The sequence below is a fragment of the Opisthocomus hoazin genome, chromosome 1 (assembly GCF_030867145.1).
Source record: "Opisthocomus hoazin isolate bOpiHoa1 chromosome 1, bOpiHoa1.hap1, whole genome shotgun sequence".
Lineage (NCBI taxonomy): Eukaryota > Metazoa > Chordata > Aves > Opisthocomiformes > Opisthocomidae > Opisthocomus > Opisthocomus hoazin.
The window spans coordinates 138758764-138782020 of NC_134414.1; the positions used below are offsets into that span (position 1 = coordinate 138758764).

At 50.8% G+C, this 23257-nt stretch overlaps 1 protein-coding gene and 1 non-coding gene across 10 annotated transcripts; both read right to left on the reverse strand.

Annotated features, from left to right (window-relative positions):
- Nucleotides 1–216: 216 nt before the first annotated feature.
- On the reverse strand, nt 217–21461 carry LOC104327392 (chromodomain-helicase-DNA-binding protein 4). Of its 9 annotated transcripts, none has more exons than XM_075438102.1 (40): nt 21359–21461; nt 20277–20542; nt 18160–18287; nt 17781–17972; nt 17250–17368; nt 16582–16823; nt 16368–16495; nt 16101–16236; nt 15528–15709; nt 15155–15394; nt 14014–14217; nt 13728–13933; nt 13356–13487; nt 12956–13052; nt 12379–12570; nt 12091–12291; nt 10971–11108; nt 8777–8898; nt 8489–8662; nt 8020–8161; nt 7428–7559; nt 7198–7315; nt 6858–6982; nt 6330–6567; nt 5987–6159; nt 5644–5824; nt 5457–5567; nt 5198–5283; nt 4983–5116; nt 4336–4480; nt 3979–4144; nt 3476–3585; nt 3101–3236; nt 2769–2846; nt 2516–2653; nt 2311–2419; nt 1840–1972; nt 687–882; nt 404–579; nt 217–317 (listed from the first exon to the last, which is right to left on the reverse strand). In XM_075438102.1, exons 2-40 carry the CDS (start codon nt 20371–20373, stop codon nt 300–302), a joined length of 5775 nt encoding a protein of 1924 aa, XP_075294217.1. In that variant the 5' UTR covers nt 20374–20542; nt 21359–21461; the 3' UTR covers nt 217–299. The 9 variants fall into 9 exon arrangements, with proteins under 9 accessions (XP_075294217.1, XP_075294224.1, XP_075294209.1 ...); XM_075438109.1 differs by having other exon boundaries at nt 3101–3233; nt 5198–5286; XM_075438094.1 differs by having other exon boundaries at nt 5198–5286.
- LOC142364379 (small Cajal body-specific RNA 11) lies at nt 3812–3951 on the reverse strand. The gene has a single exon (XR_012766269.1).
- Nucleotides 21462–23257: the final 1796 nt, after the last annotated feature.

Here is a 23257-nt window from a genome sequence, read left to right on the forward strand (position 1 = left end):
GGCGGCGAGCGACGCAGCCAGGCTCTCCGTGTAACAGACATGGCACCATGGCCTCCAGTCACTATGTACAGAGTCCGTCACCATCCCTCCCCCCTCTCTCCAAGCACACTCCTCGCCCTGACGGGCTGGCGGTAGCGGAAGGGGTTTCTCCTCCTCCCGGAGACTGGCGCAGTGGCAGCTTCCACGGAGGGAAACAGCACCCAGTCAGGAATGTCAGGCAGAGGGGCAGAGTGTGAGGGCTGGGGTGGGGGAGGTCACTTCAGCTTGGCCGGAAGGGTCAACAGCACCGGGCCAGGGAGTCACTGCTGCTGGGCCACCTGCGGGGAGAGAGAAGAGGGCCTAAGGCGATAGGGTTCCCCCCTCCCCGAGGCAGCTCCAGGCGCCGGGTGGGGGGGGTAGGTACCTGCTGGGGAGGGGGCGGCGGGGGGGGCTCGCTGCTGCGGTTGGCCAGCCGGCTGAGGATGTTGCGCTCCGACATCTGGAGCCGCACTGCCACGGGTGGGATGCGGGCGATGGTGGCGGGCAGGCGAGTCACATCCGCCTTCATGTCACTCAGAAGCTCCTCCAGCTGCTTCAGAACTGCAAGAGGAAGGGACATCTGTTCGGGGGGAGGGGAAGAGGGACACCCCAGAGGGAAAGCACCAGAGGGGACAGCCATGCTGGATGCCTCTCCCACCCTGCGCTACCTTTGTGCAGCACCGCGTTGGCTGGTTTATTCCCGGCCATTGACTCCTTGGACAGGTGCTGGTGGCTCTCAGCCAGGCATTCCACCTCTGCGAAACGTGTGTTCAGAGCCATGGATGGATGAGACGGGTCTTCCGACATGTTCAGGTAGGCAGCTCGCCGCAGCTGCTCCTCGATCACCAGCGCTTGCTCCAGGAGCTGCAAGACAGGGCAGCAATGAGAAAAGGCCTTTCAGCAGCCACCTGAAGACCAGCCTGTGTGCAGCCTCAGGCTCCCCTGATCCAGTTCTCTGCTGTCTCAGGAGGTCAGATTCTGCAGCTGAACCTGCTTTCACCAGCTTCTGTTTATGCCGAGTAAAGCCTGAAGAGCCCAGAACAATTCAGGGCTCCATCAAGCTAGGCAAGGTACACAAGTAATAGAAGACTACTTTAAGTACTCTAGGATTCTCATTCCTCCTCAGATGCTTCTTGAAGACCAAGTTGTTTGCTGTTTTACTCTTTCTTTATGGAGCAAAGAGGACGGAGCATTCTCTGTGAACGTGAGTGAAAAGTACCCCATTCTACTTATAGGAAGAGCCTAAAAACTGTCAGGCATGTCAGGGGCATTTGGAGGAATCACTCTGAATGCTGTTAGCGTACAACTGATCAGCCAGACTGCACTGAATTAGGGTTCTGCCCCGAGACCCAGAACTTCGTGGCCTTTATTTGGGTTGGTCTTCAGTCACTCCCAGGACTGAGTTTTGGTCACTCCTAAGTAGGTTGAGGATGAGACTGAAGGCAACCCTTTCACCAATCCACTGTTATGCAGTGTTTCTAAGTTCTGCTTCAGCACGTTGAGCAGGCTGCAGCACATCAAGCAGAAGCTGTGATGGAAACAGCCGCTCGAACCTTAAGCCTCCTGCACACCAGTTGTTCAATAACCACTTGAAGAGAGAGCACTGAACCAAGCTCCCCAATACCACTTCTAGAGCAAAGGGCTCCCACCGTGGAGCTACTGCATGATCCTGAGAGATACTGCTCAGTTTTTTTCCCCCCTAAAATGACAAGGCACTGCAAAAGCCTTCACTTTCTTAGTGGAAACTCAGACCAGCAAGCTCTTGTTCTTAGAGGTCCAGCTGTCTGAAAGGCACTTATCACTCCAAAGAGAAATCCTTACCTTGAATCTCCGTGCCAAGAACTTATTCTTTATTTCCAGGAAGTTACCCCTGTTCATCTCACCCTTGAAGGGCTCATTGAGGATGGCGTAACGTGGATCATTCTGAATATCCTGCCAACGGGCATAGCCATGACTGAGATGGGATGAGCTCAGGCAAACAAAGGCAGTGAGAACAAGGGAATACACAGCCCAGGCAGACAGTTCTCAACAGGGGGCGGGGAAAGGGGGTGCAGAGGGGGGAGGAACAGGAGCCAAGGAAAAGGAATGAGAACTATGTCCTGCTAAGTCTTAACTATGTTGGCAGGAAACTCCTCCTCCCACCATCACTTTCACTCTTGCAAAAAAAAAAAAAAAAAAAAAAATATACAGCACACTCTCACTTAGTGTATTCCAGTCAGACCCAGACCAGTCACCTTCACCACAACAGTTTCTGTACAAGGGCAGAGAACCTGTCCGTCAGGCTAAGGATACTTGATAATCCCAGCAAGGAGCCAGTAGTCATGACGCCGATGCCAGATCTCGTAGGTCTTCTTTGTGACAGTTGCAGCCCGCTCTTCATTCTGCCACAGAGAGTGTAGTTCTGGAAGGGCAAGAGACACCAGAACAGTTAAAAGTTATTTCACAAACACAAGCAGGGGCGTATAAACAAGTTCAAGCATGTAAAGAGTTCTTATACCAGTGAAGCCACCATCTGCTATGTTGAACATGAAGCGCTGCTTTACTGCCTTCTTGTGCCTTTCGTCTACTGACTCTTTCAGCATCTCTCCATTCTGCAGCATCACAACATCCCTCTTATCATCATCCTTTTTCTCATCTGTACACACAGGAAATTATTGGAAAGAACACAGCAGACACCACAGCAAGTTGGATCCACAAGGAATCCTTGCAGAAGAGGGGTTAAGGAAGAGACTGGAACTATCATGACTCACCTTTCTCATCCAGAGTGATTATAGGAGGTTCAGGGGGATTCTCAATAGATGCTCTGTCTTCTACTTTCTCCCCATCAGCTGCAGGAGAGAAGGGGAACATGATATGCACGGGAACATGGCAAGTCCAAGGTTTTGTTCTTCAGCCGGTGAAACCTAATACTGTTCCCTAACTCCCTGCTTGAAGTCCTGGAATAGCCCCACTGACTGTCTATATTTACACCTGTTTCTTTAGGATAAAGTGCTGAAGCAAAGACAACATAGTTTGAGGAAAACAGCATTTGAGAGGTGGGGGGTTTGTCGCTGTGCAAGGTATTAAACCTCCCTAGAGATACCTTTGCTTTCTACTTCCATTGGCTCATCCGGTCTTTCTTTCACCTCTGGTTCCTCTAATTTTTTTTCATCTGCTTCTGTGGAGTTCACTGGGGATTTTGCTTCCTGAGGCGGTGTCTCTACAGGCTGGGCACACTGCTGAGGCCAGAAATCAGTGAGAAGTGAGGTAAAGCAGCACATGTGAACAGAAGACAGTCACAGCAGTTTGTCAGGCAAAGAAGCACAAGACTGTCAGGCCGATTCTGAGGGCCTGTGAACCATCTTTAAACTTCGTTCCAAGAACTCACCTCTGTCTCAGCAGCTGAACGACACAGAGGAGGGGGCAGAAGTAGAGACATTTGCAATTGCACAAGGCAAGCGAGCAACCCACCACTCACCTCCATAGGGACCTCCGTTTCAGCAGCAGAGGCACTGAGCTCTTTCTCTGCTTCAGACGACTCTCCTTGCTCCTTACTACTGGCTCCTTCTTCTAGTTTTACTCCTTCTTCTGTGTATTCCCCACCCCAGAGCAGCCCAGCAGACAAAAGAAGAGAAGCCATCAGTAGGGTCTTCCCTCCACTGTCACCAAGCACACATCTCCTTTGCTCCCAGAGATCAGGCCCACAAAAATGGGACCAACATCACTCAAGATGAAACTCATCCCCCAACCCCCCCTTTCCTGCCTGCTACAAATGCTGGGCTTCTCACTGATGTCAGCTCACCCAAAGAAAGCTTGTGTCCTCTCTTGCCTTTAAGGGTTTGCACATGTCTTTGGCAGCCCTCCTAACACGAGAAGTAAACTGATCTGCGTCCACCCCCAGACCCCACCACCACAGCTCCGGTGAGGGGAACAGCCAGGATGAGGTCAGGACGCAGGACTGTACAAGAGGGGAGCTCTCACCAGGTGGAGGGACAGGGGCAGGCGTATTTGGCTGCGTATCCCCTGGTGTCGAAGGAGTTGGAGTTTTGGGAGAGGGTGAGCTTGGCTGTGAAAGTTTCTTGTTCTCCTCTATCTCTGCCAGTTCTGGCATACTCCAGCGGCCATTCACATGCTCAAATTCCTGCACCTGTACGAGACGGAGAGAAAGACCTATCACTGGAGGAGTCATACAAAGCTTGTCCTCAAACCAGAGGAGATAGACCACTGAGCACAAAACAGAAATAGGTGTGAAAGGACAGGTAACTCACTAGCTGAGGACCCCAGTGACTACAAGCTGTGTGGAGAGCGAAGGCTACATTGCTCTGCTAGGGCACCTACCTTTTTGCGTATAAGTGACATGACTCCAATACGAGTAAGGACATGCTGTCGAGAAAGACCTTCCCGTGGGACCCCATCTGCAAAGGTCTCTGCGCCATCAGCTCCAGGTTCACACAAATGGCGCATGAACAGCGAGACATAGGCCCTGGAGCAGTTAAAAGACAAGCAGTTAGACCATAAACTGGGTTAGCAGGAGGCACGCATTAGCAGACCCTTTCCAACACACATGAAATCACCCCTAACCCATAGTAACAGCAGTTCTGGGGTTCCAGGCTTGTTCAAGGGAGAATTTCCCAACAGAATTAACACATATGTAAAGGACACACAGCTGACCCACAAGTCTTGAGCCAGAAACAACCATAAGTGCAAAAAGGACTCAGGGACTGAGAATTTGTTACATGCTTGCACAGCCATGCTGCTCCTCTAACAGCATCTGCTTTTGGTGACTGATGAGTCGAGTCCAAGGAAGTGAACTAGGAACAATCCCCTAGTCTCTCCCAGATTATACTTCATTCCCCCACGAAGAATCAGCCAATACATTAAGGAAATGTAGTCTCCAAGGAAAGGCCAGAAAAGGCCCCATTCTCATTCTTCCCCAGAGGGACTAGATGTCGTCAGTCTTCCATCCCTGCCTGATGCAGACTCACTTGAACTCTTTCTCTGACTTGCCACGGAGGTCCCGAACAAGCCACTGAGTGGTGAAGGCATCCTGAGGTGGCATTCCATAGCGCATGATGGCATTGAGGAAGGCCTTCCGCTGGCGAGCATTGAAACCCAAGACCTAGAATTGAGGAGAAGATAGATATGGCAAGTGCCACACAGAAGCATGTAGGATGTAAACACCTACCCTTGTACTACTTACCTCAATGTTCCCTCCCACGCGGGCAAGTAAGGGAGGCAGAGGCTTATCCTTATCATTTCTTAGGCCTTTGCGGCTAGGCCGACGAGCTGCTGAAGAGAGAAACGCAGCTAAGGAGGAGAGACAACGCACAGCATATTGTTGTGTGAATATTTCCCTTGCAAAACAGCACCACAAAGTGTACAAATCACCCAAATCAAGTCCCAGCTGTTCCCACACTCAGAGAAAGTGACCCAGGAACTCTGGCTTCACCAGAACTTACCTTCAGACCTCTCATCAAAGTCCTCGTCTCCTTCTTCAGAAGCAACTGAATAATCTGACTGATTATCTGACTGGTCATCTTGCCAGTCTGAAAGAAAAACAGCACGTGAGCCTGAGACGCTACTCCGTTACTTCCCAGCAACATATACTTACGCCCATTTCTCCCTCAGGTTCCTGTGGATTTGTACCTCTATCCTCCTGCGAGCCATCATTGTAGTTAACTTGCTTGCGAATACGTTTGCCCTTGCCCAGATTCCTGGCCAGATCCTCCTGTTGCTGTTCATAATGGTGACGCAGCAGTTTCTCCCAGTAATCAGGATCCACTGACTCCTCCTGCTTAATGATCTCCCGTTCAACCTCCTCTTCCTCCTGCCACAGAGAGGTAGCAAATTTAGACACCTCCGCTCCAAATCCCAGCCCCTCCAAGCAGATATATGCCTGCTTGCCCTTAAAAGCATCAGAGCTCAGCTTGCTTAATTGATCCTAGGTCATTCACGAGACAATACTAGCTGGCATCCACCTCATACTCACCCCCATCTCCTCTTCACGAACCACATACTGGGCCACCTTGAAGGAGCTGAGATACTCGTTCATGCCCTGAAGTTCTGTATCTTCTGTTTCATCCTGGTTCCGATCCAACAGACGCTCAATTGCTTTGTCATCATAGTGGATGACACTGCTGTCCTCACCTTCTTTGTTATCCCCTGAAGGAAGAGCACAGACACAGTTGCTATGTGGGTATCAAGGGACTAGGGAAAGGGAATACCGCCCTAGACCTCTCTGTAGAGCTATAATCAGCACTGTGCCTACAGTCACTTGCTAAATCAGGAGCCAGACCTCCCCACCTCCTTCAGTTGTTCTCCCAGGCACTCACCCCCCTCAGTAGCCTCATCCTTGAAGAGCTCTTCAGTGCCAAATTTGAGAATGTCATCAAGTTCCTGTTTGGACATGGAGCCTGTCTTGGAGCCCAACCCTGGTCTCACTACCAGATGAGTTAGCATCATTTTCTTCTTGGCCACCTGAGTGATACGCTCCTCCACTGAGGCCCTTGTCACAAAGCGGTATATCATCACTTTCTTGTTCTGTCCAATTCTGTGTGCACGACTGAAGGCCTAGAAAAGAGATGTGCTCAGAACAACCTAGAGCTACGCAAGTAGTAGTCTGATACACGCCGCCTACCTCCACAAGTTTCCCAGTTGCCTCCATGTTGACTCTTAATATCAGTGAAGGCTGGGACCTGGAAGAACCCTCTGCTATTTCGCTTCCCATCTCTACCCATCCTCACTGCTCTAATTTTGCATATTTCTAGAGGGGAAGTCTCACATTCCTTCACTCCTCCTGATAATTTATTTCCCCTCTTCCTTAAGATTACTCTTTAGTGAGTGGTCTCATTCAGGCTCACCTGGATATCATTGTGGGGGTTCCAGTCTGAATCATAGATAATCACAGTATCTGCTGTGGCCAAGTTAATACCAAGACCCCCAGCTCGAGTTGAAAGCAGAAAGCAGAACTGCTGAGCACCAGGAGCTTAGATAAAAGGAGAGAAAAAAAAGTAATCAAGGGAGAGTGAATTACTCAAACAAGGATTTGTACCCAACCCACATCACCTAAGGGGGAATCACTACTAACTTAAGATTCCAGGAGAGCAATGGAAGACTTGGGCCACAACAATCCCATGTTGGCCACTAAGCACATACAACACAACAGTTTTAATTCTGCAAAGAAAGTAGAAGACTTCATACCATTGAAGCGATCAATAGCCTCCTGACGCATGTTCCCTGTGATTCCTCCATCAATCCGCTCGTATTTGTACCCTTCGTGTTCCAAAAAGTCTTCTAGAAGGTCCAACATTTTAGTCATCTGCATATCAGAACACCACCACCAGAGAAGAGTGAGGGACCAGGGGACACCACATCAACAGGCTCCTTTCTCAGAAAAATAATCCCCAGCCTTGAGGTTTTTCCCCATGTACCTGAGAGAATATGAGCACCCTGTGACCTCCTTCCTTAAGGTTCTTTAACATCTTCTGGAGCAGCAACAGCTTTCCAGAGGCTCGAATAAGAGCACTACCATCATACATGCCGTTCGGCATTTTTGGAGCTTCCTGATGAGAAAAAGAGAAAAGGGAGGGAGTAAGGGGTGGGGGAAGAAAACAGCTTGAAGGGATGTAGCTTGGTCTTAGCCCCTAGCTGTGTTCATCAGATGCTGACTCACGTCTGGTCATTTACCTTGGCACAACCACAATGTGTAGCACTATTACGGAACATACCCTGTGCCTCTTCTCTTGCAGTCTGACTCCTAGATGTCCTCTTTCTTACTTAGTCCCTGCTCTTCCTGTCTTCACCAACTTGCATGAATCACAAGATAGCTCCTACCTGTCATACTAAGATACTAGAAAAGGAAAGGCCTTCCAGCATGTTGGGTCTACATAAAGACAGGATGAAAAAACATAGAAGCAGAAAGAGAAGGAGGAGAACCCCTCCATGCATCGCTAGGGAGCTAACTGGCTCCCTGGTAACAGCCAGCAGGGAATTTGCTTACACAGAATAAGTGACTGGACGTACCATAGCAGCCACAGGAAAGAGGTAGGGGTGGTTGCAGCACTTCTTCAGATCCATAACAACATTGAGCAAGGAGACTTGGTTACCACCACCCCGTGCATTCAGTGCCTCAAAGTTTCTCGTCAAAATGTATTTGTAATATTTCCTGAAAAGGGAAAAAAAAAAACCAAACAACTTCAGACACCCCTCATGAGAATGAATAACATACTCTCTTGCTAAACTCTGCACAGCTCCTGGCATTACCTGCCAGCTACCCTAGGCTCTGCCAGTGGCATTCACTATCTCTTTATCCCTTACAGCAGAGCACAGGATTAGTCCTCCCTCTGCTACAGTGGCAGCAGGAAGTCTTCCTCCTATCCACTGTGCAGAAAGCCCTATAGCGAGCATGAGGCTGTTTCAGCATCCTCTTTGAAACAGCAGAACAGAGCAACAGTAGTTCAATAGCAGGTGCTCTCTTCATCCTCACACTCACTTCTGCATGGGGCTCAACTCCACTCTGACAATAAGTTCAGTCTTAGATGGCATATTCTTGAAAACATCAGCTTTGAGACGCCTCAGCATGTGTGGGCCCAGCATGTCATGCAGCTTCTTGATCTGATCTTCCTTAGCAATATCTGCAAACTCTTCCAGGAAGCCCTCCAAGTTACTGCAGAGAAACAGACACTCAGCAAAAGCCACAACAGAAACAGAGATATAAAAACAAGGAAGGGGATAGGAGTGACAAGACAGGCAGGCTGACTACTTGCACTGCAAGACATACTGGAATCTCTCTGGCGTCAGGAAGTTCAGCAGGTGGAACAGTTCTTCCAGGTTGTTCTGCAGGGGAGTTCCTGTAAGCAGCAGTTTGTGCTGGAGGGAGTAACCATTCAGCACACGGAAGAACTGTGAAGTAGAGAGCAGAGAAGAAACGGTGGGGAAAAGCGCCCAACAATGCAACACAAACACATCAAAGGCTTATTAAGTCATAGGCCTACAAAAAAGTACTTTCTCCTAGGAAAAAAAAGTTGATACCAAGCTAGGGTTCAGTTTAGATCACATCAGCTGTTTGGACAAAAGCTCCAAGTAGTTCACATTCCAGTCAGGGTCACTAGACTGATCTCATTTGGATCATTGTTCTGCGTAGGTAAAACATGACTGCAACAACTCCTACAAGCCATCAGGTGCTGGTAGGTTTCCATTGCTCTTTTGAATTACAAGCTCTTTTAGACCACCACATTTCCAGACTGCTACGCTATGTACTTTTTCTTGCTAGATTAGCATTCCACATTCTTACAACTATCTGCTTTGAGAATTCCAGAAATAGCTAAGTCACTCTTCCTATTCATATAAATTCTGGCAATGTTCCAGAGCTCTGAACAAGCAGAGGAGAAAAAGAGCTAAGGGCTTACCAATGTGTCTTTAAGGTAATTTGTGCTGGTTTTCACAACAACGAAGTAATTCCAGACAGAGGTAGCAAGCAGTGAAAGTACTGAACTAAAAAAAAGCACAAGCGTGCCACTTTCACCAGCACAAACTGACAATAAAGCAGAAAATTAAGAGCTTGGCCATTTCCTTGCTTATTTTACACTTCGCACAACACAAGGTCAAACTTACTGAAAGTAGCTTGTAAAAGATGGCAAACAAACAAACACCACCCCAAAGAAAAGCAACCCAAAAGGATCCTTCCAGTGGTCTCCATGGGGATCTATCTTTCTACACAGTTATAGTCAAAAAACATTCTCATTTTGGAATCAAATATGGAAGCTACTGATTACATCTGCAAAACTTTGGTAGATAAACACAATCTGTCATGAAGTATCTGACCTGTCTTGCAGCCAAACACCCAAAGCTGTCCTTACGGGACAGGAAACTGCTCTAGAAAAAGGGAGATTTCATGGTCTTCGTAGAAAACCAATTGTAACTATCAGTCATAGTGCAACCTTGAGCCTTTACATCCTCTTTCAATTAATGAATATTAATAGTAAGGCATTCATTACTACTTCCAAAGCTTTTCAATGCTAAGCATACAACGGCATCCACTCCTAGGGCCTACAATAAAAAGAGACCTGGAACCTGGACTGCAAGCACAGCTGTGATGTCTCAGAAAGATGCCTCACACCAAGATCTAAAAACCTAAAGCCATTTAAAGAAAAAAAAAACAAAACAAAAACAAAACACAACAAAAAACACCCCCAAAAAATCAGGAGGCAATTTTTTTTTCACACAGCCTCCAAGAACCTATAAAACCAGATTTCCAGTAACAATTGTTTTTAGCATACTGAGCACTAGAATCCAGCTGAAGACAGACAAATCAATACCAGAATTAAGGCACAAGAGTTTAGGGAGGGGCTGGATTAAGAAAATACAGTCAAGTCTGCTGAATTCAAACAAGCTCAGCTGAGGTGCAGCCTCATACAAAAGCAGTTGTACGTCTTTCAGCATTACCCAGGCATTTTTGAACACCTCTGCCCACCTCTCCCATTTCTATAACATCTAATTAGTTCTGCTACAAAGCTAGGTGGATGCAGAGAGCAAGCTTACTCTGGAAGCAGGATAATTGTGCTCATGCAGCTTGTTTTATGCTCGGTATGGTAAATCCTTACAGAATAGAGGTGGTGCAGATATATGATCTGCTTTCAGAGAAGTCAATTTGTATTTGAAGAAACTGCATTTGGTTTTTTTTTGTTTTCCAGTGTACACCAACTGCCTATTCACCCAGAGAGAAAGCTGTTTTAACCAGTGATATGAATGAAAGTTGTTACCAATGATAATCGATCTCCAGACGAAGGCTATTGATTTATTTTTTTTTAATAACACATGAAATTTACTATTCAACATGACTATTGAACAAATTACTAAGAATTGACAAACAAGCTTCTGTGGTTTGGAGTAGCTATCTAATCTCCTGAACACTCACTGCCCATTCACCCCTGCAGCACATGCCATGTTTACAAACCATCTATGTTTCTCTGTACCTTAGACTGATTGTTTTTCAGTCTGTGAGCTTCATCCACGATGAGACAGGCCCAGTCAATAGAGCCTAGTATGGCCATATCAATTGTGATCAGTTCATAGGAGGTGAGCAGCACGTGGAACTTCACAGCAGCCTCCTTCTGCAAAGGAAAAGGATGAACATTGTGATGGGATAGGGAAATGCCCCAGGACAAAGTAGATGCAGCGTTTCTCCAGCCAGTTATTCTGATGAGCCCTGATCAAATGGCACATCAAAAACTTTTCACACCCACAGTTTCCTGTCACAAGATTCAAAATGCTACCTAAACCATTCCAGCCTTTTAATCCTCCATTACTCTCTTAACACATGTAAGCCTCCTCAACCCCCTCACTACCTGCTACTTCCAGACAGTTGCCAAACATTGCAACAGAGAAGTTTAACAACAAAACAGCAAATAAAGGCATGTTAGGGAAATGAGATTTGAAGAAGAGTGGCTCATCAAAAAGCCAAGATTTAAAAAGGCAAGTAGTTTATTGTGGAACTTTAAGTTACCGTTAGTACTTAATGCAGTTCAATTTCAAGGGAAGCAAAGGAGTCCTATCTATCTTTGCCACTGGTAAATCTTTAGCTTTCACTAGAAAGGCTGAAGGTCTGCAAAAACTAGCCACCTAACTCAGGCCCTTCCTTCCTGTCTGGGCACAGATTGCAATTTCTCAGATGTCTAGGTATGGCCTCACTGTGAGCCAGCTTGTCAGAGACATTAAGAAGTTCATACTTTTTTTGTATGTTTTGTCTTTTTCATACAAAGGCAATTCTGACATTGACTTAGATGTGCAGAAATGATGCACAACCACACAGATTAAGTAGAAGAGACAGAGAGACTTGCCTACGGTCAGTATTATCTTAGTCAACGCTCTTTCTTTTTCCAGTATTGAATTAGTTCAGACTAGTAGGAGTGTTTAAACAGTCTAGAGCAGGAGTCTAAACACCCACTAGTCATCAATCTGTAGTTATTTCCCCTTGGAAACTATAAGTGTAATCAGTTCCCAGGAACATCAGAGTATCTGAATCTCAGCTGCTGAAAGCCAGTCTAGTGCACCTCCTCTTTCAGTTCCGGCTTGCGTTGCGGCAGAGCTCTGTACCTTCATTCTGGATGCTTTTTTGCCTCCACGTATGGCGTTATCCTCAAAAGTGAACTCATTCTCACGGATGATAGCCCGGCTATCTTTGTCCCCGACGTAGGTCACTACATACATATCTGGGGCCCACATCTCAAATTCTCTTTCCCAGTTGATGATTGTGGACAGTGGGGCACTCACCAAGAAGGGACCCTTTGAGTGGCCCTACAAATAGAGTCAGTAAGAGCATTAAACGAATGCAGTCACTAACACAGGCAGAATCTCCCTGGGTAGTGATCTTCCAGCTCTCACCTCTTTGTACAAGGAGTATAGGAATACAGCTGTCTGCACAGTCTTTCCCAGACCCATTTCATCAGCCAAGATTGTATCTGTGCCCTGGGCCCAAGAGAATCGCAGCCAGTTCAGTCCTTCCAGTTGGTAGGGATGCAAGGTTCCCCCTGTTACATCAAGGTACTCTGGTTGCCGGTCATATTTCACTGTTGGCTACAGCGCAAAGAAGGAAGAGTTGAGATCCTTCACCTTTGCTAGACAGCTACGAAGACTTCCTTCCCAGTCACCCATACATTCCCCAGTGCAGATGAGACTTCACAGATGATGACCAGACTAGCACCAGACAAAAGTCCCAAATGGCCAAAGCTTTTTTTTTTTTTTTTTTTCGCAAAACCCTTTCACCAAGAGCCAGCCAGTGTCTCACCCAATGGACAAGGTGGGCTTTTGTCTGAAGGCCATAGATGACCCATTCACCCTCCAGGCTAGGAAAGAACTCTACACCATATGCTCTTCACTCTTCAGTTTCCTATTTACCTGCCTCCCCCCTCAAAATAAGCAGCTGTATCAGATGGCTCCTAAGCAATAAACAGTAACTTACATCTACTGTGGGGGTCTCGGGAGGCCTTTCCAGTTTCCGCATCTTCACTTTCTTTAACTTCTTACCAGGCCTGCCCTCTTCACCTCTCATCAGCTCCCTATGGAGAGACAATCCCAAGAATGTGCAAGTTTAATGGCTTTTGAAATAGATCAAGGGAAAACTACTGCAAAGAATAGGAGAGGGCAAATGCCCAACTCAAATGGGCTCAAGAAACAGGGCTAGAACCTTCATGAACTGGTGGAGAGGCACAAGGTCCCTGCCCAAAGCAATAAGGAGTCAGCAACAAGATGCTTCCTGGCTATCTCCATATACTAATCCAGCCAGTGCTAGGGGCTGACATACTCCAGTAAATTCTCTTGAGGGAAGGGAAAGGAACACAACCTCTAGACACTTGTCTTACCTGTGATTCCAGTAGGCTTGCTTGTAGAGGTCATAATCTTGGATATCCACATCTTCACTTTCCCAGGATGCCTGGTCATAGGGCAGGTCTCTCCATTTAATCAAATAGTGGACATTCCCCTTCTTATCCACACTGCGGAAGAAACCAGTAAGTCTTAAGCACAGTGAAATGACAGTATTCACTCAATCCACTCAAGTGGGAGAGGAAGAAAGGATCCCTTAATGAAGCAACAGAAGCAGAACAACAATGTTTGCCACACCAACAACAGAACTCCCACTGTTTCCCCCAGTCATATTGCAGTTTAGATCATCTACTCTCCCTTAGCCCTGCTTAAGGTCTTTGTTGAAAATTCTCCTTGCAGCCTCCCCCTACCTGTGATTAAGGATCCTGTGGATCATCATCCACTCAGGCTTGATCCCGTATCGATAGAAACGTTCCTCCATCTCAGCATATTTGGGGTCCTTGTTTTTTCTCTTTCGGCTTTTCTCCTCTTCCCCTCCAAAGTCCCCTGAGGGTGGCTCATCCATATCATTTTTGCGTTGGTAGTTACGAAACATGACCTGGCAGTGCAGCTCCAGCTGAAGTCAGGACAGCAGCAGTTAGCATGTGTTTTCCTCCCAACTATCCGCATCCTTATGAAACAGAGTCCTCCACTCACCTGCAACTCTGACACCCAAGAGCAGTGCCAGTAGGACATGCCCTGCCATTTGACAAAGAACTGCCTTTCAGGCCGACCCTCCAGAGGCTTAGGGGGAGGAGCATTGGGGTCTGCATCAGGTGGACGTGGTGGTGGGGGGCCAATGGGAGGCTGACCCCATTTCCAGATCAAGATCTTCTGCACCTTTCCTTTCAAAGATGGGCACTGAAAAGTTAAACAGAGCTTGTTACATCAGAGTGTGCACACTCTAACACACAACCACTGAGGAGCAGAAACATAGTTACAGTTCTCTTCCTTAGTTATGGCTTCAGTACACGGATGGAATTGGCTTTTTGGACTTGGAAGCTTTCACCCTCTTATCACCAGCATTTCTTTGAGCTTTCTCCAGTTTGTCGTTTTTCCTAGGCCTGACAAACGCCAAACTGAACTCAGCACCTCAATTTAGTTGTCTCCCCAGGGCCACATCAATTCAGAAATTCTATATGAAATACAGAAATTGCTAGGCTTGACAAGCCCAGTAGTCTATCCAACCGCAACTCCAGTGAAAGTCTGTAGAGAAAATATTTTGCTGTAGAACTATCGGCCCAGCATAGGGATATGTCCCAAAGCAGCTTTTTTGTTAGTCATCTTAAAAGTCCTTATCACCTAACACCATTTATAATACTTCATTTCAAGAACTTCCTGGAGAAGCGCGACATCTCTCCCAAACACCGAAGAATGGGCTTGGCATTACAGAGCCTGCAGTGCAAAACACCACCAGCTTGGCTCAGCATCAGTTTAAAATATTTATTTAAGCACTGAATTTGCTTGCACTCATTCTCCTACTTCTACATACATACAGGATCCAAGAAAATTGAGGCTTGGCATCCTGGACCCAAAACTGCCCCACTACTCTGCACATGGGCAAACCTCAGGAGACTCAGTGGCTGTAACCCTGTCCTTTCCGCTGTCTGGAGAAAGCGGCCAAACGACAAGGTGCAACCCAGCCACAAAAAGCCAGGCCTCGATGTTTTATGACAGCAGCGTGAGAGGAGACAGAGCCTTTGGAGGCCTAAGCGTTTCCAGGAAAATACAATGATCCAAAGGGATTAGGTCAATCCCCTCTTGTAGCAATAGGAGAATGGAAGTAGCAGAAACTCACAGTGCAGCGAGGACACAGCCACTCTCCATTGGGAATCTCTGGCAATGGGGGATTCAGACAGTGGATGTGATAGGATGAAGGACAGGCATCACAGCACAGCAGCTCTCCTCCGTCCTTGCAGACTCTACAGAACTCCATATGGTGGTCATCCTCTTCCTCAGCATCCCCCACAACATCCTCCAGGATTTCCTCACCTTCAGAGTTATCCTCCTTTGCTTCCCACTGAATGCCTTCTTTTTCCTATATGAGAGGGAAACCAGAAAAACCAAGTTACGCATTTGTGATTATTTTATTACAGCAGAAGAGCAGCCTCAAGTCACTGGTCGTCCCCCTCCATGATCCCCTGCACAGTTTCAAGGAATCCAGTACTCACACAGTGTGGGCAGCTCCATTTTCCCTCTGGGGCTTTCTCCATGTCTGGGTCCAGGCAAACCATGTGGTAGGCACGAGGGCAGGTATCACACAGTATAATTTCCCCTCCCTGCTGGCACACCTCACAGTAGTCCTGGTGATCAGTCTCATAGCCATCCACAGCCACTGTGGAGTCCTCCTCACCTGCAGAGGGTGGTGAGGAGTTACAGCAGGACAAGCCACAGGCTTGCTACAGCAAGGGAGGGTACTCTCCCAACAGCCAAAACCCTTGCTCTATCTGTGTAAGTAGACAGGGCAGGGAGCAAGAGCTGGAGCCCCTTTGTGCCTCCTTCCACCCATTAAAGGTGTAGTGTTGAGGCCAGGAAAACTCAGCACTGTGTCTGTTCCCCTACCGAGGTGAAAAAGAACTCCTGAAAGCCTTTTCCTTATCAACAATAATATCCGGTTCTCCTCCGCAAACAATTTTCCTCCCTCAGGTATGCTGCTAAACATCCAAATTTTGCTCAGACATTTCTGTAGTCTTTCTACACACTTAGCTCTGCTCCTGTCTCCAACTGATAGCGAGCAACAATACCTTTCTTTTTCTTTTTCCCAGCTTTGAGTTTTTTGCGACTGCGGCTACTACGGCTCGTAGACCCATCTGAAACAGAGTAGCTGTTGATGCTGGCATCATCGAAGTCTGACTCCACATCCAGATCATCGTCTTCACTCTGACGTATGCAAAAAAAAAAGCTATGCTACTCAGGCACACATGCTGGGGGCAGCAATCAGACACGCACCCCAGCACTTCTAGCACATCGTCACCTCCTCCTCAGAAGGTCAAGGAAGGAGCATCACTTACTGATGATCTTTTACGCTTGGAACCAAATCCACCCAGTTTGATTTTCAAAGGTGCCACCTTCTTTGTTTTAGGTTTCTTGATATCAGGAATACGAGGACTGGCTTTTGGCTTCCGCCGGGCATTGGGTCCTGGGAACAGAGGAGCCTGCAAGTCAAAAGGACTACTGCCTTGACACCACTCACCCTCTACCACCCTGCCAGATTCTTTGTCTCACCTTTGCCCTCCTTTGTCTTAGCTTTCCTGAGTGGCACATCTACAGGGGGCTGCGGCAGGACAGCATCCACATTTGTCACCATACTCTCCACTACTGCAACAGCTGCAGCTGCAGCAGCTGCCACAGAAGCACCGGAACTTCCCTTGAAGGGGTTGTTTGTGCTAAACTCCCTCCATTTGGCTCCCAGTACCATCATCATCTTCGACACTGCTATTTTAGGGTTCTTGGCTGCAATAAGTGGCCTGCGTACAGTTAAGGAAGAAAGAGTTACCAAACCACCCTGAAATCTAGATCATCATTCCTCCCCGCCGCCACCCCCATCAGCACCTCTATCTCAAACTGCACTCCTCTCTAATCTCCGATCTCAACAGCCAATGAATCTCTATACTCCCATCCTTCACTGTGTGGAGGATGCAAATGCTCAGGGGCTTGGAAAGTGAAATGAAATTTAGCATGCTAAGGAAGAAAGGGGACTGGGGACTTGCACCACCTCCATCACTGAAAACAACGACGTGTATCAATTATTCTACTGTTGCTTCAGTTTTTGCTCTAGGTAGGACATTAATGTCTTTAATGTGACTCGAGGTTCCAAAAACATGGAACCTGGTCCTTGTCCCATCTCTTTTTTCATGCTCCAGAGTCCTTCCCAGTGCAGGCTTGCAGTTCACCTGACAAATTGGCTGAAAGCTTTGTAGTTGGTGAGAGTGCGGTAATCCTCCTCTGTGAAGATATGATCAATATCCTCCATCCCCCAGTCTTCCAGGAGCTGAGCAGATGACTTCGGCTCCTGTGCAAAGAGAATCGCAGCAACTTTGAGAAAAAGCTCTAGTAGTTCTGTTCTGGGAAAGAGCAGACCTTCCACACATCTAGAGATGACCCAATGGGTCAGGACTAGGGGACTTCTCTCCACCTCCACACCCCCCCCCCTCCACTTATCACTGCCATAGGACACAGCCTCACTAGAACATTAGTGGAAGTGGGAAAAGTCTTTGAATTCAGCATACATTCTAGGTGCGTTTAAGGCAGAAGACGGGAAGGAATGCAAGGTGGGAGAATCATCAAGTCAAGCAGGTCTAGTGGAGGAAGAGGAGACTGAACAGCCCCAGCTCTGTGTGCCATCACAAATGCAGAGCACAACGATTCCCAAAAATCAGATACATGGGAATGAGGAGCAGTCAGTCAGCAAGGTAGCTTCTCACCTTTGAGTCATCATCTTCTTCCTCTTCTTCCTCCTCCTCCTTGCGCTTAACTTTGTTTTTCTTTTCCTTCTTGGGCCCTAATTTCTTCTTTTTCTTCTTCCCAGGAGTGTAGTCACTGCCTTCACTGTCAGAGCGCAGGACCTCCTCCTCTTCCTCCACAAACTCGTTCCCCTCACCAGAACTGTCCCCCAGCTGGGGAGGGAGAGAGAAGATCAGGCAGCTGTGAGAAAATACCCTGGATAAGCACTAAACACCAGTCTCCCCAAGCTCTAGAGGGTTCATACAAAGAATTGCTGCCATAAGGCCAACAACAACGGTAAGTACCCTTACCCCACATATCCGTATTTTAGAATGTGACCTTAGGCATCCTTTTCCTTACCTCCTTCTTCTGACGCTTGCTGAGCTTGGGCACTTTGGGTTCCTTTAGCTTCTTGGGCTTCTTTTTTTTCTTGATTTTGGGTGTGTCAGCCTCTGACAGAAGCTCGTCTTCTGGCTCTTCTTCAGGCTCTGGAGGGGAAGAGGTGATACTTCATTGAAACCCCATCTGTGCACTACAGCATAGTCCACTCCTCACAGGGACCACTCATCTATTTCTTGCTACATACTTACAAACATAGAAGTGTTTACAACTGCTTACTCTGTTACTGTTCAGGACAGATACTAGGTAATCATATCATAAGTTACCACCACACACGGTTTTCCCCCTCCCCCCAGCACCACCTATTTCTACAATATTCCTTCCCCAAGCAGAGTTGTACTTGGATCTTGGGAACCAGAAGTTTGCCACAACCCAGAGAGAAGAGGAAAAAGCACAGACTAGATAGCCACATCTAAAGGAGACAAAACGGTGAATACATTTGAGAACTCGACTAGGATACTGTTTCAAGCCCACGGGTCTCCAGCAAAGACACCCACAACTAGCTAGCCTCTTCAGCAGAACAGAGCATCCTACAGCCACTTGCAAACCACGAGCCAGTAAGCCACTACTTGTCCTCCTCCATAGGAAAGCTGTTACTCGGCAACCCTATTCTGACCCGGATTTAAGACAACCTTCCCTCTGCACCAACAGTCAGCAAGCTCACTGCCTGGCCAGCGGAATGCAGGCCGGCTCCCTGCCACCGCAGGCTTCGGCCCCTGCGGCCCCCTTCCCTGGGGCAGCCCGAGGGGCCGGGGTGGCCTGGCAGCCCTTCCCTTTGTGGCTGGCTGCTCCCGCAGCCTGGCCACCCGCCCTCCCCGCCGCCCCGCCCACCGCAGGCAGCCAGAGCCGCTCCTTCTCCCTCCAAGGGAAAATGGCCTCCTGACCACGGGGGCCAGGCAGGGTGGGGGAAGCCACTGGTTAGAGGGGGCTACGGCAGCCAGGCACGAAGCGGCAGAGGCAGAGCTCTCAGAACCTGGGGTCCCGCACCTGGCCGCTGCTGTATTCCCAAATGATGGAGGTCTCTTTGCTCCCGTGGTCCTGCAACACTGGGTCCTTCAGGGATCCCACCTCTTCTTCTTCCCCAAGTTCTGATTTAGAGCCTCTGGTGCCCCATCCTTTCCAATGTGCTCCCTAAAGCTCTCCAGTTTGCAAGGATTTTAACAATTTTTCCTCATGAGGCTTAGTGACAGTGCCCTTCTGCCTAAGACTTCAGAGGTGCCAGATAACCCTAGAGTCAAAGCTTAAGAAAAAAAATGACAAAGACACAAAAGACCAAAAAGCCCACAACACCGTTTTCCCTTTCCAGTTGCAACATTTCTCTTATATGACACTACAACACTGCAGCATGAGTTAGTGGGAAAACTCAAGCTTGTCTTCCAGCGTTGCGCATCAGGATATAGATTATTCCTCTTCACCAGGAAGCAGAGAATCCAGATGTAGGTCCTCAGAGCAAGTCATCAACAACAGCAGCAGCAACAACAAAAAACCCAGAACAGAAAGAGTACCCAGGGCTCTAACTCAAGTCTCATGGTGATAATGAGGATGCAAACACACGGGAAAAGGCAAGGTACAAAAATGACAAGAAAAGCAAAGGTGAGCAAGCAGCATGGAGCAAGAACCACAACAAATCTCAATAACTGGGTGTGGTGATGAAAGAAAGTGGGTCACGCAACAGCCCAGGGCAGTTTGCTCTGGACGTCAGCCGGTCTGAGTTCCCAGATGCAAGCGAGCCAGGCATCCTGCCCTTTCACACACTACCTTTCTCCCATCCCCATTCACAAAATACGAAACTTGCAGGCATTTTGGTACCCCATCAGAATCGGACACTCTGCCTCCAACCCTCGTACCTCCTCAAAGCACAGGCCCTGACAACCTGCAACAGCTTGGAACAAAGTCAGCTCCACCTTGACACAAAGCCACAAGCCTCACACTTTGAAGTAACCCTAGGACTCAGATACCAAAATCAAAAACATGTGCGTGGCTGGTAGTGAAAAAAACCAAACAAAACATTCCTCAGCACATCATGTATTTCACATGTTGAACCCATTCCACATGCATGTCCTGCAGGCCCTCCATACCTGGGTGTTGGGGGATAGTGCTGTTCAACAGGACCTCCATCTCATCGTCGTCGCTTCCCCCTGAGCACGGCGACGGAGACCCAATGCCCGAAGCCATGTCCTCCGAACCGGGGGAGGCCTGGGCTTACGCAGGGTGCCGTCTTCTTGCCAGGTCTTGAAAAGATGAAAGAAAGATACAGCGGACCTGAACTCCGTTTTCCGATGCAATAGTGCTACCAAGAGGATCTATGAGAAAGCTTAGGCAGCAACTTCACCGGATCTGGAGCCTGTGAATAGCAGAAACACCGGCAGCAAGCATCAGCTCAGAGTTGCGATGAAGCAGGCTTTGAAGACGTTAGATATTAAACTGAGCCAGCAACTCGTCTCCGGCCAGGAAGCCGAAACATCTGTCCCACAGGAAAGCCCTCCCGCCCTCCGCAGCCGGGCGCCCTCGGTTACTCCCGCCCGGGGCTGGGAGCGGGCGGCGCGGCCGGGCGTCCACGGGAGCCCTCTGGCCAGCCGGGCCGCCGCCGGGGAGCGGCGGGTCCGCGCGTCCCGGGACGGCGGAACCGGCGCCGCCAGCAGACCCCGCTCGCCGGCCCCGGGCCGACCCCGCCGCGGCCGCGCGGGCAGGCCGCCGCCGCCGCCCCCCGCCCCACACAAAGGCAGGGCCCCGCGCCGCTGCCCGCCGCGCCCCCGCCCCCGCCCGGAGCGGGGCTGCGCGGCGCAGGGCGGGGGCGGCGGGGGGTGGGGGGGCAGTGCCTCTGCGGGGCACGGTCTCCCGGGCGGGGGCGCGGGGCGGGGAAGTCCGGCTCCCATGCGGCGAGGGGCCGCCGCTCCGCAGGGACAGGCGCCGGAGCGGGGACCGGGCGGCAGGCGCCGACCGGGGCTGCGGGGTCCGGCGGGGCGGCCGCTCGCCGGCGCGGTGGCGGCTGGGGGGAGGGGAGAAACGTCCTGCGGCCGCCCGGGCAGGGGGACGGCGCGACGCGGCCCCGGGGCGGGGGAAAGCTGCGTCCGGGGGCCGACGGGGCGCCCGCCGGCAGAGACACCCCGAGCGGCGGCGGAAGGCCCTGCCCTCCCCTCGCCCCCTCCCGGCTCCTCACCCGGCTGCAGACCCCAGCTGCTCTCTCGCCGCCGCCGCTCCCGCTGCTGCTGAAGGGAAAATGGCTCCGGCCACGGCACCGCCTCTTAAAGGGGAAAAAAACCCGGCCAGGCCCCGCCCCGCTCCCGCCTCCATCCCATAATAAGCCCCGGGGTCCCGGCAACCGGCCCCGCCTCCGTCTCCCCGGCAACACCCCCCTCGGGAGACATCCCATAATAGTCGCCCTACCCTCAGAACTTCCCACTCATTGCCCGGCCCGGCATCCCATAATAATAAACCCTCCCGCCGGGAACATCCCATAATAAGCCCCCCCCCCCCCCCCGAAACATCCCATAATACTTCCCACGCTCGTACCCCTTCGTTCCGGCATCCCATAATACTCGCACCCCCCCGCACTGGGACCCCGCACGCGGCAGGGCGCCCCCCGCCGCGCGGCCCCTCGCCCGCACGCGCGCCGCCCAGCCTGCCATCCCATAATAGGCACGTCCCTCCTGCGAGCAGCGAGGGGGGGCACACACTGTGGTAACCCCTAGGACATCCCATAATAGTCACACATCCCATAATAGTCACCCCCCCCCCCCCCCCCCCGCCCTTGCAGGCATCCCATAATAGTCGCCGGGAGCCACCGTCCAGCCAGGCATCACATAATACCCGCGGCCGCCCGCCCCGCAGCCCGCGGGGCTCTGCTGCGCCGCCGCCCCCCCCCCCAGCGCACCCTGCCTTGCCCCGCCCCGCCCCGCCCCGCCCGGCCCACCTGCCCGGCCCCGGCCCCGGCCCTCCGCGCAGCCCGGAGCGCTCCGGCATCGCCCGCTCACACAGGCGCCGTCCGGCACCACCCTCCCCACCGGCAGCCCCCCGCTCACTCCCTGCCCTACCCCGGGAGCACGTTATCGCCGCCCGCTCCACGCGGGCACGGGGCTGGGCCCCGTCCCCACTGTCCCCCCCGGCTACCCAGCCCCTGGCGGCACTGCCAGCACGGCCGCTGGGACCCCATGGAGGCTTCCGTCGCCTCCCCGCCGCACGGGTGGGCCTGCAGTGCGGGCCTGCAGCACCGGGCCTCCCGACCGCTGGTACCTGCAGAGCCGTCGGGCACCCCGGGCACACGCCAGCGAACCCGTAGTTCATACACAAGTGAAGGGTCCACAGGTATGGATGCACCCCAATTACGCACGTGCAACCGTATCGTTAATTTCCCATTAACAAAACCACGTCCCGCCACGCTGCCTGTCCCCTGCTCAGCACCTCCGTAACGCTGTTCATCTTGATGCAGAGGCACAGCCCTGTCCACCTCTCCCGGTAGACACGTGGGCGTCAGCGGCAGCGCTTACTCCCCCTCAGACAAACGCCTCCGCCGCCCCATGCCAGCGCGACGCCGCACCACGCGAGTGGAGGATCTGCTGTCACCGACTGCAGCAGGGCGCTCCAGATCCTGTAACTCGACCTGTGCGTTGCCCGCCAAACCACATCCACACACACGGCGGGCACGCGGGTGTTCCGTAACGCCATCCTAGCGCTTCCACCACGTGCCCGGTGCCTCGCGCTCTCAGCAAACTCTGCCCTATTTGCGCGTGCAGACCCAGCCGCCAGCCTCCTCTCTGCTGAGACGCCGCCGAGCTCCGCCATCACCTCCGCGCGCCCGTCACCGCCATGTGCTCCAGCGTGGCCCCGCAACGTGGAACACGCGTGCAGCCGCCCCACGCGGCATGAGCCATACTACCATTCCGCGGATACTATCCGTCCTCTGCACCGAACATCCGGCGCTACAGAAATGTACAGCGGATAACGCCACTGCCAAGTGCACACGACCCCCGCGGGACTTCTCGTTCCCTCTTTTGTGCGCTGCCTGACAGCCGTAATCCCCTCTGACAGGAGCCAGGCAGGCGGCCTCACCGAGCTCCCA